The 20,050-nt window shown below is 38.9% G+C and overlaps 1 protein-coding gene across 1 annotated transcript; it reads left to right on the top strand.

The window, feature by feature from the left end:
• Nucleotides 1-835: 835 nt before the first annotated feature.
• ZBTB11 (zinc finger and BTB domain containing 11) lies at nucleotides 836-15,933 on the top strand (the record flags this gene model as incomplete). Its single annotated transcript, XM_009704693.1, has 11 exons — nucleotides 836-924; nucleotides 2,339-2,574; nucleotides 3,246-3,477; nucleotides 4,652-5,466; nucleotides 7,837-8,016; nucleotides 8,528-8,764; nucleotides 9,146-9,290; nucleotides 10,462-10,579; nucleotides 13,236-13,394; nucleotides 13,860-14,035; nucleotides 15,413-15,933. Coding segments are annotated over 11 exons (2,908 nt in total), but the record flags the coding sequence as incomplete, so codon positions are not given.
• Nucleotides 15,934-20,050: the final 4,117 nt, after the last annotated feature.

Genomic DNA, 20,050 nt, shown 5'->3' with positions numbered 1-20,050 from the left:
GAGAGGGCGGAGGGCCAGGCCGGGCCGGGAGAAACCCCAGCGAGGTGGGGGAGAAGGCGGCAAGGCGGTTACAGCCCCTGCGGCGCTGGGTTTGTGAAGAGGGTGGCTGCGTACCCTCTGAGGGACTGACTGGTGCCTTGAACACTCCATCTCAAGGCGCACGGTCGGCAGGCAGCGGCTGTGGGTCACTGCTTAAGGGGCATGCCTCGCTGTGCGAGTTACACCTCGGTCAGCGAATTGTCCTGGAGCTTCTTATTCAGTAGTGGTATTTTGAATATTTGGAAGCACAGAGCATGACTGTCCCTATCCAAGTGCTGCATGCAGCCTGCTTAAGGTAGCAGTTCCTCAACTTGTATGCTTTGTATGGGGCGATAATCCATTCCATATGACCTAGTTCAGCTTTTAACCTCATAACACCTTTTCCAGCTAGCGTGTGGATCGTGTTCACATTTAAATAGTAGAGCTGCTACTGATGGCTTCTAGTCCTCGCACTCATTGTTATATTTGTCTCTTTCTTCCAATGAGAAGCTGAAAAGACCAAACTAACTCTCAGCTGGGTCCTGAGTGATGTCATAGCTGTTAGAAATGGTAGCGTATGAACAGCAATAATTCCCAATTGGGACCTTCTTTTCGCTGAGCCAATGAGTTGGTATCTGTGTTCCCTTTGGATTTGGTGTTCTACTTTTAGTGTTATGTGTCCATTAAACAAATATCCTGCTTTTCAGTTGTCTAGGGCCCAGTTTCTGTTTGTACTGCTTCTCTCGTTCTGCTTTTTTCATCCATCAGTCAGTAAGTCTGTCATTTCAGCTTTAGTTTTCCCTGTCTTAATTTGCAGGCTTTTTGCTCTAGCTGCAGCCCATCCTTCCAGTCCAGGTGTCATTGACTTGAAGATCTTTGATATGAAAAAGGATTTAGCGTCTCAAGGTTGATACATCCATTCTGGATGGTGGTCTCCTTACCTTTATCTGGGTTCTCATCATCTGCCCCATAATGGACTGTTGTAGCATCTACTGTCATCCTGTGCTGGAAACTTCCTTAATGGACCTCAGTATACCTTTTGTTCGTCAGAAGAGGGCATTCTGTATTCTGCATCTTTTGATCTTACTGGTTACCTTTATTTGCACAACCTATATTCTTTTATTTCTCTTGCACTGAGAATACTAAAATTCGTGCCCTGCTTTCAGTTCAAGTATTATGTTTCTTACCTGTGTCTCCTTTAAAAGACTGGTTTCCCCTGCCATTATAATATTCTTCTGCTGCTAGTGGACAGCAGCTTTGATGCAATCATCATCCTGAGACAGATGCCAGTCTGTTGTGTCTGTCTACGCTGAAACTGGGAAGCAATGGGCTGGAGTATGGCCCAGTGGCCAGGAAGGGTGTTAAATATGTGATCTGAAGACCAGAGGCCTTCTGTCCTGAGAACTAGCCCTTGTTTCCGATGAAAACAAGGAAACATAAAGATGTATGACATGGGCATGAATGTCTTGGGTTGCCTGAAGTCTGTGTTTTCATGATCCTTACAAAGTTACATATGTAATGACAGTGCATTTCATGCTCTGGAAAGGTGTGAGCAATGCAAGTCTAACTCTGCGTCAGTCAAGTTTTTGAGCTGTGCTAGATTTTGAACTATAGAGATGTGGCTGTTGTTATGTATGCTTTTATATTGTCCTAGGGAAGAAAATGAATTTGGGTTAAAAGCCATATGCTGAAAATGCCTTGGTACCTAGAAGAGGACCCTGAGCCTAGGAACAATTGAGTATCAAAAATTATTTAGTTACACCGGTTAAAGTACTGGTGAGAAATTAATTTCTTTAAATCCCCAGATCATAAGCAATTGATTTAAATCGGTGTTAGTAATACATATGAGTGTTTTTGCATATAACACAGTTGGTCCCGATTTTGCAAAAGTCCTTAGGCAAGCCTTTCAATTCTTGTCCCCTTCAGTAAGGGCAAGCTGAGATCCACTTGCATGGGCTAAATGCAGGGTTAGGTTACAGGTTTCATGGTCTTGGGATTCTTAGGGTGTAATGTATAAACACAAGTATTTTTTCTAGCCTTAAAAATTTTTCTAGGAGGGTCTGCTTGATATAGTGATGTTCTAAAAAATCTATCTGAAATTAACACTGGATTACAGTAGTGACATACAATATCCCACAATGGTGTGAGAGAAGCAGAACTGGTGAACAGAATGCAGAGAAGGAAAGTGTAGGTGACTGACTTAATTTTTCTCAGTAAGTGTGTCATATTGTTTTGCTAATCACCTACATATTTAATTACATGTTTAAGGTAAATTGAATGAAGATTAGAAGCCTAATTAAGCTCCTTTAATTTTTCTTAGGTATTCTTAAGCAGGTTAAAGATTACATTAAAGAATGCAGCAAGTGCCAGGAAAAGCTAGATCGCTCTAGATCTCTGTCAGATCCTTCTGAAATGCTGGAGGAACTAGGACTGGATGCAAAATCTCATGAAGACAGTAATGAAACAGATGACGAATTGAGTAATACGGCATCAGTTGCAGCTGCATCCCCAAAGCCTGTGAAGAAGAAGCCAATAGCGAAGCATGAGCTTGTATTTGTAAGTACCGTTGCTTACATCTGAAAGTATTTAAGGTATTTGTGAATGTGTTCTTAGTCACATACTTATTTTCCATTGTTATGATAATCTTGTAATAATAAGATGACATAAATTTTGCCAAAGATATTCAATATGTGGAAATGGGTTACTGGTATATATGACATTAAATCAATTACAGTATGTCATCTTTGGAAAATAAAATCACCTCGACTCCTATTTGTGCATATAGGACCCAAGGGAAAATGAATGGCAAAAGTATTAGTAGTAAAGCATCGCATACAAGATTCTCATGGAATCTATATCTGTTCCTTAAAAAATGATGCTATATTTATATGTCAAATTCTTGTTGATATCTGGGGTCTCATATGCATGTGAAGACTTTTGAATCTAGAAACCGTTTCAGACTGTAGCATTGAAAAATACGGTCAAAGAACTGTTTGAATATTTGTGTCTTCCCATTTTTCCTGTTGTCTGCTTTAACTGCATTTGGAGGGAGGGTGAAACTTGGTGCATTTAAAGAAAGAAAACAATAGTAAAGTTAAGCTATATATTGTACAGGCTTGAACTGATTGTACGGTTGCAGAAAATAATACTTTTCTGTGTTTCAGTGTGAATGCTTAAAAAGGCACAGTCTAAATGTAATGAAGTTCTCATGATGTTGTTTATGACAGGTTGACAGTAAGGGCCTTGTGAAGCAATCATCTTCCAAACATTGTCTGTCAGTCTTAAACCAACTGAATCAGCAGAGGCTTTCCAATCAGTTCTGTGATGTGACTCTGCTGATTGAAGGAGAGGAGTACAGAGCTCACAAATCTGTCTTGGCAGCCAACAGCGAGTACTTCCGAGAGCTCTTCATTGAAAAGGGAGCTGTCTCTAGTCATGAAGCTGTAGTGGATCTGTCAGGTGAATTGTTGTGGGTTTCAAAGCTAGAAATCATAATATCCTAAGTAAGGTGTACACTATTTGATTCAGTCTTTTTTGAGTGTTCAAGACAACGAAATATTTTGTCTTGCTTTTTTCTCTCTTTTAATCTAAAAGTATTTTATGTGGATTTTAATGCTGAAGAGATCACTCTGGTTTTGCATAATCTGATTGTCCATATTGAACAGACTATGGGATTTCATCTTAAAATTTCTGAGAAGCTTTGGGTTGATTTTTATCTTGCTTAGGCATGTCTTCTCCTTGTATTTGTCACAAACTTTAAAAAAGGGAGCCTAATCAAATGCTTGAATACATCAAGAGAGGATGTTTAGCTTCTCAGAGAGCTGTTTAGCTGGACAAATACTAAATTGTTTCTTATGTCTGTGAAACACTATTATATATGTTTCTGCTTATTTCTCAGACCTTCTGGTACCTTAAAAATAGGAGATGATCCTAAAATAAATGTTTTAAAAATAGCTTTGTAGAGATGAAGAATATTGTACAAAACATAAGCCTACTGCATTGCTTTCTCATTAGTTTCTTAACTGTGTCTGTCTCTGCATGAATAATAGACATGTAGGAACAATAGATTTCTAGTATGATGGTCCAGAAGGTCCCCCAAATTAAATGTTTGATTTATGATTTACACAACTGTGGAAAATCATACCAAATGCTTATTTTTAAGCATTTCTATCTATATATCCGTATCTTTATTTTTTTCATTAGCCACTTTCTTGTTTTGTTTTTCTGCCACATCAGCTGTTACTTAAGGCCTGACTACTTTCTGAATGTAGCAGGTCCACAAAGACTTTGGTTAAATTAGGGTTAATCTGCTTCAAAAATATTGTGGCTCTGCCAGGTTCTTGGAACACGCTTCTAGAGAATTTTATTGTGAAACTACCTCAGTTCTACTTACTTTTTGGAAGAGGTGTCCGAGCTTACTTTCACATAGAAAATACACAAGCAGGACACTTTTGTGTAAATGATAATTAATTGAGTCCCAGTGGAGGGGCTTCAATGTTACTTGCAAGTGTGTTTCACTGTAAATTTCAGACTTAACCATATCAAAGGTGAAGTGTTGTATCCATCATGGGATATTTTGGTGTAATTTGGCATCACCAGTGTTTGCTCTAATCTCTTGTTTTATTCCTGGTAGGGTTCTGCAAGTCCAGTTTCCTGCCTCTATTGGAATTTGCTTATACTTCAGAATTAACTTTTGACTTCTGTAGTATGGCAGAAGTGGCCATGCTTGCCCGGCATCTCTTCATGTCAGAGGTCATTGAAATCTGTGAAAATGTGCACAAACAGATGGAAGAGAAACAAATTATGGTGTACCAAAAGGGAGATATTCAAACAGTAGAGTCAACACAAAATTTAGCACAGCCGACTGAGACTGAGATGCAGCCCGTGGATGGTGCCAAGCAACCTGAGCTGGCAGCCAGTGAAGTTCCAGTAGCTGTGAATGGAGCTCCTTCCTCTGCTGGGACAGAGGAGGCAGCAGCACCCCAGCCTGAACTCCTGCCCCCGGAGCCTGCAGATGCCACTCCAGATGATCTTTCAAAGCCTGTGGAGCAGTGTGAAACAACTGAAAATTGCGTCAAGATGCAGCTGCTGGAGAGCGTTTCCAATAGCACCGTGTCTGTCGTAGAGGCTGAGCCATCGGCTGTGGAAGCCATGGACACACAAAGTCAAACGGAAATTGTGACAGATCAAAATGAGAGTGGTAAAGCAAATGTGGATGCTGCTTCTGAAGACTCCTCAGAAACACTCCAGGAAAAATGTGTCAGGCAAAGTAAAGAACAGAGCATTTCAGTTTCACAGCCGGAAAGCCTAGCTTCCAGCCAAGATGATACTTACAAAAGCAAGCTTCGCCAGCGTTCTGTTAGTGAAGGGGAATATATCAGATTGCATAAAGGAATTGAAAAAAAACTGCAAAATAGAAAGACAAATCCTAAATCTGCAATACAGCAGGTATTCTATCTGTCTTTAGGCCTGTTGTCAGTAATCGTCCAGTATTTCGAGACCAATCTGAAAAGACTGTGTCCTGATTCCAAGCACTGTCTGGCAAATGTTTTTCTTTTTTGAGCGATTAACATCACTGCAAACCAAAGTAACTTCCAAGATGTGACAGTTGTGCCAAAAAAAAAACCAAAACAACCAAACAACCATTGGCATCAAAATTCCTTCCATGTTGAAGATCTTTAGAATGCTTGGTGACCTTAGCTCAGCTTGAGTATCTTCTCACAGCTTCTTATGGTTGGACGGAAGGTGTATCTTCTCCCTAAAATCCTTAGTGACCTGGGAATTTAATTCTTAACTAGCATGCGTGTATGTCAGTCGTAGACAAATGTATTTATCTATTAGAGTAGTGAAATCCTACATTTGTTAAGACTTGAAAACAGAGCATTGGGAATGAAAAATTGGACATCCTATGTAGATTTTAAGACAGTCATAAGTCGCAATAATGCAATAATTGGGATCAGTTCAGAAAAAAAAAAGGTTCAGAGAGCTCTGGCATTAAAAACTCTAGCATTCTGACATATTAAATGTTTAGTAATTGAACTAGTTGTTTCAAATGCTTTTTTTGTAACAAAACGCTCTTCTTACTGTTTCCCCTTTAGGAGCCTTTCCTGTTTTAGTGCCTATGGATAGCTGACATTCACCTCATTAAGCATTAAAACATCGTTTTTGTGATAGAGTACACTTTGACTTACTCATTGCACGTTGGCTAAATCTTACAGAGAACTGTTAGTTTCCAAAGTGTTCTGTGAGACCTTTATGTACTAAAGCCACCAGTCCCACATACAGGGGGTAATTTGTTGTTATTACCACACCCTTGTAGATAGAAATGGTAGCATTAGTCTCCCTTTACAGGTGCCCAGATGTCAAAACTAGCACAATCAAAACATTTCAGCAGCCTATTTATGATGGTTGGAGAATGACAGGTTTTTGTTCTGTTTTGGGAGGGGGAATATCTACCTTCAGGAACAGCTCCTGCTAACTTATTTTGCAGTTTTTAAATCTGGCCCCTTAACAGATGAGGTTTACGAACAGTGGCCACCTATGGAAAAAAGAAATTGGTTTAGCTAATTGCTCAGAATTAGACTCAGGAGTAGGTTTCTGCTTTCCTAACTCATTTCATAGCTTTCAGCATTTCTTTGTCTCAGGTATATCTCAACTCCTCCCTGTGGCACTGGATGACATATAAGCATTGGGAAGGAGGCACTCCTTCCTGAGTTCCCAGTTTTGATGCTGGAAGAATAACAGGAAAGAGAGGTTGCAGGAAAAATGCTGCTGACTTTTGAATTACAGTAATTGCAGTTGACATGGAGATGTTTGGGATGAAGCGTGCTTTGTATGAATGGATTATTTTCCAAGCTCTCACTAATCATCTACTGAACAAAGTTATTTTTGTGGCTTTACAATTTAGCTAAGTTTGTGTAAGTTTTCAGAGCAACAGCAAAATTTAAAAAAAAAAAAAATTAAAACGTTGTCCCTGTGTTGTTTCAGTTTGGTTTTGAGAGACATGGAAGGGCTAGCGTGTTTTCAAAAACTGTTAGATACATCACTTGTTGAGAGAACAGGAAGAAGAAGTGGGGATGCTTGTACTTTTTTCCCTTGCCTTATTCTCAGAGACCTGAAGGGAAGATACCTGATAGAGGAAATTTCAGCCTGATCACTACCAATTTGGCTTTTAAAGAATTTGACAGCAAGTTTCTACAAAGGAAAACGAGATTATCAGCTCCAGGTAGCACTGCCAATACTGCCTAACAAAAAAGCCACTAGTAAAGCTGGACTGCTTTTAACTGGAAAGAACTTTGCTTAAATACTGTAAATTTTTTTACAGGTTATTAGTAACTCACTTTTTGCTGGCTGGTAAAAATTAATTAGACCACTTGATTTTTTTAATCTGATGACTTTTGTAGTAAAGCAAATGTAAATCCTGAAAAGGGAAGTTGGAGTTTAGGAAACAGTTGGAAACAGTTGATAGAAATTGTGACTGGCAGTACTTTGTGGTTCCTCTCTAACTATCCCTTAGCTCTCGCTTAGGCAGTTACTCAGGGCTGACTAGTTAGTTGGCTCTGAACTGGTAAGTCATTGTCTGCCTCCAAGTATGATCAGTTTGTGGTTTAAAACAAGACCAGTTTTTCACCCACCGTGAGAACTGTAGTTTTGCAGTGAACTGAAGCAGGGTAACTTTCTAGCAGCTAAGTAAACTGAGCAAAATTAGGTGGTATTATAGTAACACACAGAAACATCAGCTTTTAGTACTAACTTGCAGAGGAAGTATGAAATACAGTGTACTAAAGTTCATTCAAGGGTTATGTTTTTCCAACTTAGGTTGCCATGAAGCTGGTACAAAGAGGGAAAAAAATGAAACAGCCGAAAAGAGAGACCACTGAAAATAATGAAGTAGAAGTTCAGCACAAATGCACTGAGTGTGGAATGGTGTTCCAGCGACGCTATGCTCTTATAATGCACACACTGAAACATGAAAGATCTAAAGATTATAAATGCCCAGTAAGCTTGGGTTTTGTTTTGTTCAGTTTTGTTTTCTGTAAATGTGTCTATGAAAATTCATTAGGTAATGACATTGGTAATTATTTTTCTTGCCTCTTTTATACCTGTGTTTATTTTCCTTAGGGATTTCAGAGATGGATGCAGCCCTGATCTGGATGGGGTGGGGTGGGGTGCAGCCACATGGCCTGACAGCACTGTGTGACATGGGAGTATATTTGCTGCTTGAGACAGTGCTGGCATGCACTTTACTTTTAAGGTTACCAGTAAATGTCCAACTGTGTGTAAATTAGTATGGAAGTTAGCCTCATTGTGAAGTGATCAGTGTTCTGTCAGTAGCCATAAAATTCAAAACTTACACCTATTAATTAACCTGAGATAAAATGCCTGTTGGAGTCAGGTTATAGATCTGGCTAGTCATATTAGTATACTTAAAACCTTTGATTACCTTTTTTTTAAAAAATAATTTTTGAGTATTAAATGCAAAGTAAAGTTGTAATATTTTCTTTCCTAGTTGTGTAAAAAAGAATTCCAGTATGCTGCCTCCCTGCGAGCCCATCTTGTCCGGCATACTCGGAAGACGGAAGTGAACACTGCAGCTACTAGTGTAGAAGAGACAGGCACGTCTTCGGTGAAAGGGAGAACTAAACGGGAATTTATATGTGATATATGTGGGAGAACTCTCCCTAAGCTCTATTCTCTCAGAATACATATGCTCAAACACACAGGTGTGAAACCACATGCATGCAAGGTAAAGAGAAAGTTCTTTTACTCTGTAATCAAATTACTAATGTTTTCTTGATATTTTAGTATTGACGCTCTGTCCTAAAATTTAGGTCACTTCAGAACAGGGAAAATTACTGTAACATTCCTGATGAAAATTCTTGTAGTCTAAGGCTGAGAAAACTAGAATGAAGTTGAGTCATAAAAAGTTCATATTCCTATGTCTAGAAGAATGTCTTCCTTTGAGTATTCTTTTTTTTAAGAGACCAATTCTGCCACTAGTGCAAAATCACAGGCTTGGCTGTCCTGGTTCCTCAGAAATACAGGAGGTTTTGTTGTGTTTGAAGTTAAACATTACATAGTGAGTTGTATTTGTCCTATTTCACCGGATATGGATTTTTTTTTTTAGGTTTGTGGAAAGACCTTTACGTATAAGCACGGATTAAAAATGCATTTAGCTCTCCATGAAATACAAAAACAGTTCAAGTGTGACTTGTGTGAAAAGTCTTTTGTCACAAAAAGGAGTCTTCAGGAACACATGAGCATTCACACAGGTAAGTGATGAGAAAGAGGATCCTTTTACTTTGGTTGGCTATTGTATGCTGCTGAACTTTAACATTGTTCTTCAGTGTCAAAGGAACTGTTTAAAAAAATAAATAGTAGTTTCTCCTTTTTCTTCTACTGCTCAGGCAGCTGAGGTAGAGGTAAGTAGTCTTTTTACATTTATTTTCTGGGCTTATTTTAGCGTAACTTAATGTTACTATGCAAATGTTCTATACAAGAACAGGGAATTGTGGTTGGTCTGTTCCTGTGTTTTTATCTACGTATTTAATGCCTGTATCATGTCAGTTCAACAAAGACAGGCAACAGGGTGGCATATTCTGGAGCACTTAAACTTCCAGCCTATCCTTACAGAAGAAAACATGCTAACCTAAATCCCAGAGAATCTCCATATGTGTTTTACGAAACTGCTGTATTAATACTGAAATTTTATAAAACCTGGTCTCTTGAAAGATTGTAGCATGTGAAAGGTGACAATATAATAATTTAATACAAGCAGAGTTTTAAAATTGTAATTTGTGGAAACTAACTGTGTTTCTTGTTTCCCGAGTTGGGCAGAATCAAAAGTAAGAAACTGTTTCTGTTAAGACAATTTGTTCCAGAAATGAAGAAATTTATATTAGTACTCCTAAATTGATGACATGGAGCAGAAAACTTTTATTTTAAGGTGTTGTTCCACAAAATCAAGATGTAAGTTATCCATAAACAATACTGTGTTGCTGGAGAAATTGCATATTATATGAACACAAGCAATTGGAGTTTTTTTGACGTAAGAGGGCAATTTTTTAGGCTCTTCACATTTCATGACTAATTAGTAGCTGCGATGTTGTACCTGTGTTTAAAAGCATACAATAAATTAATTTAGAATTGCTACTTTCCCCTCTGTGTATTATTACATTGGCACATACAAAATGCACTTCAAAATTCCATCTGTGTGTAATTAAACCACCTTCTCTTTGTAGCACTGCTCTGATTACTTAAGGTAAATTATATGAGAAGATAAAAAAAACAATCTCACAAAGCACTCCAGAGATACACTCTTTGTAGCACTGCTCTGATTACTTAAGATAAATTATATGAGAAGGGAAAAAAAAACACTCTCACAAAGCACTCCAGAGATACGGAGGCCTGGCTTCGTAACATGTTTTATTTTGTTTTTGTCAGGAGAATCCAAATACCTTTGCTCCATCTGTGGAAAATCTTTCCACAGGGCATCAGGACTCAGTAAACACATAAAGAAACACCAGCCAAAGCCTGAAGTTCGTGGATATCAGTGTACTCAGTAAGTTGGTTGGTGGGTTTTTTGGTGGTGGTCTTTTTTTCTTAACCTTAATGATCCTAGTAATTTTAAAGATTAAAAGCAGCTCCTTGTTGTAGCATAAAACTGTTCATGGACCTGGAATAAGACTTTTAGAGCATAAAAGTAAGAAACACACTTTGTTAATACGTGCATTGGAGAGCAAGACCTTGGTTTTTAACTGTTATCTAGCTCTAGTTTCATACAGTTGTTTTCTAATGAGTGTGTTTGCTCTTGTAGCTGTAATCAGTAGCTATGTGGTTTTAAAGCTCCCTTGTAGGACAGATAGAGTGGTAAGCTTGTCAGAGGCAAAGGGCCTTCAGCCTGTTCTTGCCCTCTTTTACTGTGATAGTTGATTTCAGTGTAATTTGAGAATTTCCTATACAGTCTACCATGTCAGGTACTTGTGTGCACTGTAATACACAGTGTTTAGCAAACAGCTCTGCAGGAACATCATAAATTAAGACTCACTGACTATTGCAGTTAACTTGATTATAAAACTTATATGACCACTTAAATGTCTTTGCATTATGGACTTTAGCAGAAACTCTGTAACTGGAAAGAGCGTGTCTCCTAGTGCATTAGCAAAACATGGATGCTTTTTTCCATGAGCAGGCAGGCTATAGGAGAACCTTTCAGGTGACTTGCAAAAGCACAAATGGTGCTTAATTTCCAAACTGTCCATTAGGTCTCTGGAAAATTCTGTCTGGTATTAAGAGGAGTTGTACAATTTACATGATTGCCTGTATGCAACTCATGATTTTAATGAAAGCTGTAATCCAAAGTATTGTTTAAAATATCTCTGGTAGTGCTGCTATGTGCTAACAAAAATAATGTTTTCTAACTGCTGAAAACTCACTTTAATTCTGTCAGCAATGTTTTTATTCAGTGCTTTTTAATGCTAAAAATATCTATCTTAGAAATACAACGAACAGAGGTAATAGGGTCCACAACAGGGACAGAACTGTTTAATGAAACATACTAGGGAAGGCAATTTTGGTTTTGAAGAAGCAATATATTTAAAAACCAAAATTTTTTTACTCAAGGCACTACAGTCATAGATGCAAAAGGTCACCTTGACAGAGAAGATTCCCCAACTCCTTCAAAACAGACACAGTCCTTGTTTATTCTACAGCAAAGATCTCTACTAAGACTATAATTCATGTTGTCACAACTGATTTAGAGATCTTCACTAAGCAATAACCAGACTTCAGTTTTCCAGTTTGGTGGCTTGGTATGTAAATCGCCCTGCCAGGCTCCAGTTGGAGCTTGTGGCCCAGGTGAACAAAGCTGAATATGAGTTAGTTTCCTAAAATGTTTGTGGAAGTTTTCCAGTGAAGTAGGTATTTGATTAAATTGCAGTAGAGCATGACAGTGTCAGAGGGGGGTGGTGGTGGTTGCTTGAATTTTTTACTTCTCTAATGGCTTTCCCAAATATGCAGTCCTTGAGGGGAGAGCCCCAAGTGCCAACACCATTTGAGACCCTTAGGGGTCTTTGTGATACTTTTTGATGTGGATCTGCAAACCCAGGATCCCTGAGAGCCCCATTCAAACTGGAGCTGTCAGTTTTTCCAGCCTAGGAGGAGGAGGTTGTTAAGGTGATGGTCCCTGAGCCACCCATTTTTTTTCCTTTTTTTTTTCTTTTCCTTTTCTTTTCTTTGTACCCTCCCCCCCCTTTTTTTTTTTTCCTCAAAAGCAAAGGCTTCTTTCCTCTCCAGAATGCCCATTCTTCAGGAAATTTAATATTACAAGTTTTGTTCCTGTATGGAAGCTTTTTTATTTTCAGATTCCACTGGAGTTTGGGAATTTCGAGATTCCCTCATTCCAGAGGTTGATCGGTTGTAGAAGGTGAATCCTCCACCTTTGCTTGCTGGCATTTCTCTGCCTCTGTCCTTTCTTGAGTCATACAGGTACATGATGTTACATGAGGAAGAGATGCAGATGATCAGGCAAAGATGTCTGAACAGCAGAATTTCTCTCAAAGGGAGAAAAGCATGTCTTTGATTAGACTGACCTCTGTAGTTTTCATACCAAGAGGACCTAGTGATTTGTAATTTTATATAGTCATGCTATGGCAAGGTGTAAATGAAGGAAAACTAGGAGTTTGCCTGGGTTTAGACATATACAAGCAGCGAGCTAAAGAATGAGTATCACTCTTTTCAGATGTTTTCTTGCAGGATTCTAGATTTATTTTTAAATTTCTAAAAAAATACATTTGAGCATTACAAACAACAAATCCTGGTTATCTTTGTATCAGTGATTAATCCTCTTTGGTTAAGGGAAGAAGCAGCTGTTAATATCCTTGTAAGTTCATATGGTATAATACAAATTTCTCATGTCTTCCAGTTGGTTTACCTTTGATTATTCCCCATAAAAATAACAGAAAGAACATAGTTAGCCATAACAGACAGAAGTGTTTTGGAGGTCCTCAAGTTACATTCCAGACTTTCAGATAAGCTGCTGTTCCTTTTAATTTTCCCTAGTTTGGAAAGAGATTGTGCTTTATACAGATATTGATGATGCAATAGGTGGTGTCTTCTCAAGTCCTTAGTTGCCACTAAAGAAGAGGGTTCCAGTGCCTTTGAAGTCAGGATCATCAAGATCGATCTTATATGGGATGCTAAAACCTTTACTGTTACAGGTGTGAAAAGAGTTTCTATGAAGCTCGAGATCTTCGGCAGCATATGAATAAACATTTAGGTGTGAAGCCATTTCAATGTCAGTTCTGTGGCAAATGTTATAGTTGGAAGAAAGACTGGTATTCTCATGTCAAGTCTCATTCTGTCACAGACCCTTACAGGTAAGAGGAAATTCATTTGACAACTGAAATATACTAGTCAATAGGAGGTCATACAGATCCACAGCCAGTCAGCAAGGAACCGCCTAGTCCGTTGTTAAAGTACCGATTGATGTGGACTGGGGTCTTGAGTACTCGAGAACGGTGTCGTCCAACTGTTAACCTGCTGCACAATCCTGGAACTAATACATGTGGAGTTGTAAGAGGATAAATATAATTTATGAAGTTAGAAATGCCTTGCATGTGGTCTCACTTCTCTAGAATGTTAAGTGGAAGCTTTGTGGCTGTGAATAAGAGAAAATATATCTCAGTCCAACAATATTATTTCTAATTATGGAACTACTTGTCATATGAGATGGTATTCCCATTAAACTTTGCCTACCATAATTAAAGTGCACTTTGGTTTGAAAAGCATAACATAAGCATAGAATAATGGTTTCAATAGATTTCTCACTTAACACATTTTAGGTGTAATATATGTGGTAAAGAATTTTATGAGAAAGCTTTGTACAGAAGACATGTAAAGAAAGCCACACATGGTAAAAAAGGAAGAGCAAAACAAAACCTGGAACGAGTTTGTGAGCATTGCGGAAGAAAATTCACACAGCTCCGGGAATATAGAAGACACATGAACAATCATGAAGGTATGTAGAAAACATAGTCATGACATCCCTCAACCCCTAAAAATATTATGGAGATAGGGATAATTGTTTCTTTGGGTCTGTATATGTCCTGTGTTGCAAGACGCATAGAAGTTCTTAAAGATTCTCCAGTTATTTTTGTGCTAGTCCTGGTTTGTTAACTTGCTTCCAGTGATTCCTGCAAGTGGCTGTTGGAATCTTCCTAAAACTGCAGTCAGACACAGGGACAGTGACAGTTTCTCCTCAGCACTTTAATGGAGGAGGAACTTTTTTAGAAGTTATTAAAAGGTGTATATCTGGCAGAGAATTGGATGTAGTAAAACATTCTCCAAGTTTTGAAAGGTGCACATGGTTAACAAAATATTCTTCAAAGAGGATAATGATTTGCCTGAATTTAAAAAAAGGGCCACTGTTGGAAATCAGTCAACTTCTTGATTTGTAACAAGCAGTAAACTGTATGATGTCTGGGGAAAATATGAAAACATTTTATATTTTTAAAAAAAAAAACTATGTGCATTTTTACTTTAGATGTGAAGTATGATACTGATTTTCGAGTTTTTGGTTGTTCCAGCTGTGTTGGAAGTCTATATATAGTCCTATCTCGGGGCCAAAACCGCTTTTTTGAAGCATGTCTCCTTTTAAAGAGCTGTTAAGAGTAAATCCAATAGCTGATCTTGTGTTTGTTTCTAAACAAACAGTTTCTAAACATTACAGTGTCCTGTAATAGGTTCCTAGCCTAAATCTACAGTAGGTGTTGAAGAGACAAAGGCAGTATTGAAACAGTGTTTGTCACCACCCACACGCGCCATTAGATACTGCAAACCACAGAACTCAGGTGTTAGAAGGGAGGATAAGGTTATACAAACATGAGGTGCGGTATTTGAACATATGCGGTGTGGAGGAGGAAGAGAGAAAAAGTTGTATGTGGCGTTACAAGCTAACTAGAATAAGTGCTGGTTTGATGAGAGCTGTATTGAAGGAGTTACAGAAACAAAGGGTGACCAGAAATGTAAGTGACAAATTCTATGAAGTAAAACATGATTTCAGAAAGGCATCACTGGCAAAAAATAGTTAGAATTTTATTAAGCAGTATGCCCTTAAGGTAGGGGAGAAACTGCTTTAAAAGGAATTTTGAAAAGAAAAGGTTTTTAAAAGTAAAATGTTAGATTGGGCAGAGCACTTGTGGAAAATCTACCATTGAATGCATGCATTTTGTTGTAGTACAGAAATGGTAGACAAGATCTCTTTCTTACATGGAAAAAGTTAGACTATTTCTTTCGTTCTTTTATTCTGCTGTTCTCCCTGTCACTTCCCATCATCGCTCATGCATGTTTACGAACACTGACGGTCATCTTTTCCTTGCTTTCCCTTTGAGAACAGGTGTGAAGCCATTTGAATGTCTAACTTGCGGAGTAGCCTGGGCTGATGCACGTTCCTTGAAGCGTCACGTGAGGACGCATACTGGAGAACGACCGTATGTCTGTCCAGTGTGCAACGAAGCTTACATAGATGCCCGGACTCTACGGAAGCACATGACCAAGTTTCATAGGGACTATGTACCCTGCAAAATTATGCTGGAAAAAGATACTCTTCAGTTTCATAATGAGGGGACACAGGTGGAGCATGCCATCAGCATTTTAGCAGCAGACATGCAGGAACAAGAAACCGAGATTAGCGTTGGCGGTGGTGAGATTGAGACTGTGGTAGTGACAGGAGATATGCTTGAAGCCATTGAAGCAGTTGCAGCTACTGAGGAATGTACATCAGTCTCTACTCTTTCTGACCAAAGCATCATGCAGGTGGTAAATTATGTATTGGCACAACAGCAAGGACAGAAGATGGCTGAAGTGACACAGGCTGTTGAAACTGTAGAAGTGGCCCATGTTACAAAGACAGACTGAATATAGTATAGGAGAGCGCAAGAAGGGTGGGGTCTTACAATCTGTGAGAGCTAAGTATTTAACTGGTTAGCTGAGGCTGACAGTGATGCCTGTTTTCAGTTAATCCCCAGTACTGAATGTCTTGGTGATGCAATACTGCACCATGCAATACAGGGAAAAAGTTAAGATGTTTCAGTGTGGGCCAAGGTTTTGAAGGCTAAGATTTCTGCACTACCCATAACTGTAAAAAAAAAAAAAACCAAAAAACCAAACAAAAGCTAACCACAAAACAAACAAACAAAAAACCCCCAAACAATTGGAATAATAATGTTTTCTGTGTCATGGAGTAAGTACCATGCTGTAACTTTTAAAAAAAGTATAAAGAGGCTGCACTAAAAACTTAGAAATGCATAGCTATCGGTAGCTTTTTTAAATTTTTGGTTTTATATGCATCTCATCAATTTGTGAGCAAATTACCTGTATTGGATTCTGTTTACTCCCCAAGACAAGGGGAAAGTAGAATGCTTCGTGCAGCGTGTGCTTCATGTGACACAGAGAAAGTCTGAGGCTTTTTTCTTTGGGTAGATGCACCATTGGTGGTTAGTGAACCCCGGTTTTGAAGAACTTACTTAAATTCCAGGTCAGTGAGTGGCAGGTCTAAGGTTCAGCAAAACACTGTGAAATATTTTACAGGTAATGGGCAGGGGTCCACTAAAGTCTGAGGAAGTGGTTCTCTGAGACGGATTGTGAGTTTGAGTTGACCAGAGGACAGCCCACTGCAGGGAGACTACTTAGAGAAGTAAACTGCTTTTTATTTGCAAGCGAGGAGCTTACACTTCAGCCTCTATGCACAACCATGTTTAATTCAATGATGCTTGGTTGCGTAAAGGAAGCTATGGCCTGCATTGTTGTATGCATCAAAGGCAAGCAACCTACTGATGGATGTTTCTAATTTTGCATTACATTTGATGTAGAAACTCTCAAATGAGAAAAGTCTAATGGCACACTTCTTTGGGGATATAAATATACTGAAGAAGTCCAGCTAGTTAGGATCTGGTCTTGTCTTGTATCATGTTGAAGGGAGGAGCCCTGCTAATTCCCAAACAGGAGACGGAGCAACATCAGGATAGAGAACTATCAAAATCTCAGTATGGGGTAAAAATTAAATTTATCTTGAAATTACCAGAGTCTCCAGCACACCTTATTACTGCTGCTGTAAGGAAATGTTTCTAGGGCAAGCTAATTCCCGGTGTTACACCACATAGATTGAAAAATTCTTACTAGGTGTTCCTGCGAGTAAGTGTGAATCACAGCCATGCTTGGCCCAAGTTTAAATGTCCCTGATTTAATACCACAAACAGCACACACTGTAATCTGTATGAGGTGTGGGTTCTTTCAGTGTTGTTTGTTTGGGTGGGGTTTTTTAGGAAAGAAACGCATTTGTCAAGGTAACTGAAAATGCTATGAACATGAGTGATCAGAACTGTATTCTTTAAATTGTTCTCAGTCTATAGTATGACCAAATGTTTCCCAACTTTGACAACAGCAAGATACCCAGGGAACTGGCAGCCTGTAATACTGCAGGGTAAACTTCATGAATAAAGTTTCATGCTTATAACTCTGCTACCTGTGAAAGGGATCCACTGAACAAAATTTAAGCGAACCCTGTGACAAAGTAACCACCTCATTTGAATTAGTATTTCTGCCTTTCATCTTATTTAACTATTTCAGTATCTGTCTACTAAGCTACAGAATGAACTGTTCTTTTTATACTTTGCAAGCATGTAGATAGAGTTGTTGAAAATTTTTTTAAGCAGCATGTAGTTTGAGTTCCTGTCCTGGATCCAAATTAATCTGTAGATGACCATTTCAAAGATCAGGGTCTTCCTACAGAGAAGTCATGTAGGTAGTTATACATCCTGCAGCCCTTTACTAATTATGCTTTTCTAATTACCAAATGGAGTAAAACTAAAATGAGTACTTTAAAAAAAAAAAAAAAGTACTGCTAGCTGTAACTCTAATTTTTGTATGGTCAAGAATCTGGAGATAGCCATCCTGCTTAAAATTAAAATACTGCCATTATGATGGAAAAAGATTTAAAAGAGTGCTAGGTAAACTTTAAAATTTCCTTCAATGTTTGTATCTTACAAATACTTATGTATTACTAAAGTGAGAAAATGTTCAAGGAAAAATAGCTGTAAATAGTGCTAGAACATTATTTGTATATTTAGTGTGTTACCTTACAAAAAGAATATTACCAGCACCTTAGCTTAATCTTTGGTGGATTTATTTATTTGCCCAACCTATGGAAGAAGCAGAAGTGAATCTGAATTTCAGAGCCTTGTTTACCCACTGTGTAAAAATGCTTTAACTGACTTCATGGCCTGCTGTTTAAAAACAAACAAACAAATGACAAAAGGTTGTTTCCTAAACAAGACAAAGCCAGGAATGTCCAAGCTGAATGTTGCGGCACCCCTTTCCAAACATACTGTGCCTTACCTTCTCCGAAGGGCGTGAGGTAAGTAGGGAGTGTTGCTCCTGGCTTTGCTGTTCCTGTATGTGGGAAGTTGCCTTATGTTTTTCTTTAGACTTCAGCTCTTAATTTAAGATGTTCCTGACCCTTCTGCAATCTATTTGAAGTCAGACTGCAAATACACAGTTGATATTATTTAATTTGATTTTTTTTTAAATAAAGTTCATGAGAAGTGTCCATTTATAAAGTATTCCTAGTGAATTCCTGTACATAATGAATTTGATTTGTACATTCTGCTGTTTTTATTTAGTGTTAGATGTATAAAGTTACAGTTATTTCTGTCATTAAATAAACTGAGCTTTGCCATGAATTACTCTTCCAAGCAACTTCTATTTCAGGGAAAAAAAGCATTGTGGAATTATTTATTCCTCTTCAGTATTTCACCTTCCATATAGAGAGAGGTGTCTGTTCTACTAATACCTACTTTTCAGTTTTTGCCTTAGCCTCAAAAAACTAATTTGCTGCCCTCCCAAATTGTCAGAACACAAGGTTAACAAAGCACGGTGTGTATTTATCCTGAAATCGCTTTGGCTGCAAGGCCTGGTGGTGGCTGAGGCATCCACTCAGCCCCCTGATACCCAGCTGTAACCATTTTAGTTTGTTTCAGATGTTCCTTCTCTTGCGTTGGGTTTCTGTATGACGTTATACAGCCCTTCTGTCTCGGCCTCTGCTCCGGGATGAATATTTGAGTAGGGCTTGTGGCTTAGAAGTTGTCTCCTGGCTGAAGGATGAGGGGTGCAGCTGCCTCCTCCTCTGGGAGCATCAGTGCTGCAGAAAGGCTGATAGCCTCTTGTGGTTCATCCTTGTTCCTAGGGGAAATGCTAGGAGCTTTTCAGCATACTAACTTTTCTGTGAGCCCGTATGCGTAACCAAACTACAAAGGAAGTATATAATTAAACAGAAAGAGGGGTTTCAAAAGGCTGCGCGCTGAAGGAGTAATGGTGCCCTACCATTGAACAACTACTGTTCAACAGGGACATGACTACGGATGAAAATCAGCAAAAAGTGACGGTGGATAATTTTTCCCCCTTTTGTTTCCACTGGAGCAGGAACCACTTCATTCCTGGCTGTTAGAGCCATGAATTTCTACAGTATTGGAACTGTGTATACATTTAACCTGACAACATTCAGGGGCTGCCCTTAGAGCTGCTGCTAACAACGCGGTGGGAACCTAGCATCTCTCGAGCAACGCTTTACCAAGACCTGTTCTCACGCAGAAGAGTTCCAGCTACTGAAGGTGAGAGGCCCCGGGTTGCTTTGTTGCCGCCCTTGGGCACAGGGCAGTTGGGGAATACGCTGACAAGCCCACTGGGACTTCAAAGGGATTTTTTGGAAAGGAACGGTTTTGTCTTGCACCCCTATGAAAAGTTTTGTCCTGAGGGCAGTATTTCTTGTCTTAGGTAAAGCGCCCTGCCTCACAGCTGGTAACATCTGTATTAACTTCTTCAGTGCTTTTAGCTGTGTCATAGCCCAAGCTCCTCTTGCCGTGGCCTTAAATTTTACACGTGAGCAGGACCACGTTAAACGAGCATCCGAGTAACAAAAATAAAGCACAGCCTACGATTTCACAATTAGTCTTTATGCTACACTGCTCTGTTCAGTGCC

The sequence above is a fragment of the Cariama cristata genome, unplaced genomic scaffold (assembly GCF_000690535.1).
Source record: "Cariama cristata isolate BGI_N322 unplaced genomic scaffold, ASM69053v1 scaffold2090, whole genome shotgun sequence".
NCBI lineage: Eukaryota > Metazoa > Chordata > Aves > Cariamiformes > Cariamidae > Cariama > Cariama cristata.
This window is presented reverse-complemented; position numbering and strand designations above follow the sequence as displayed.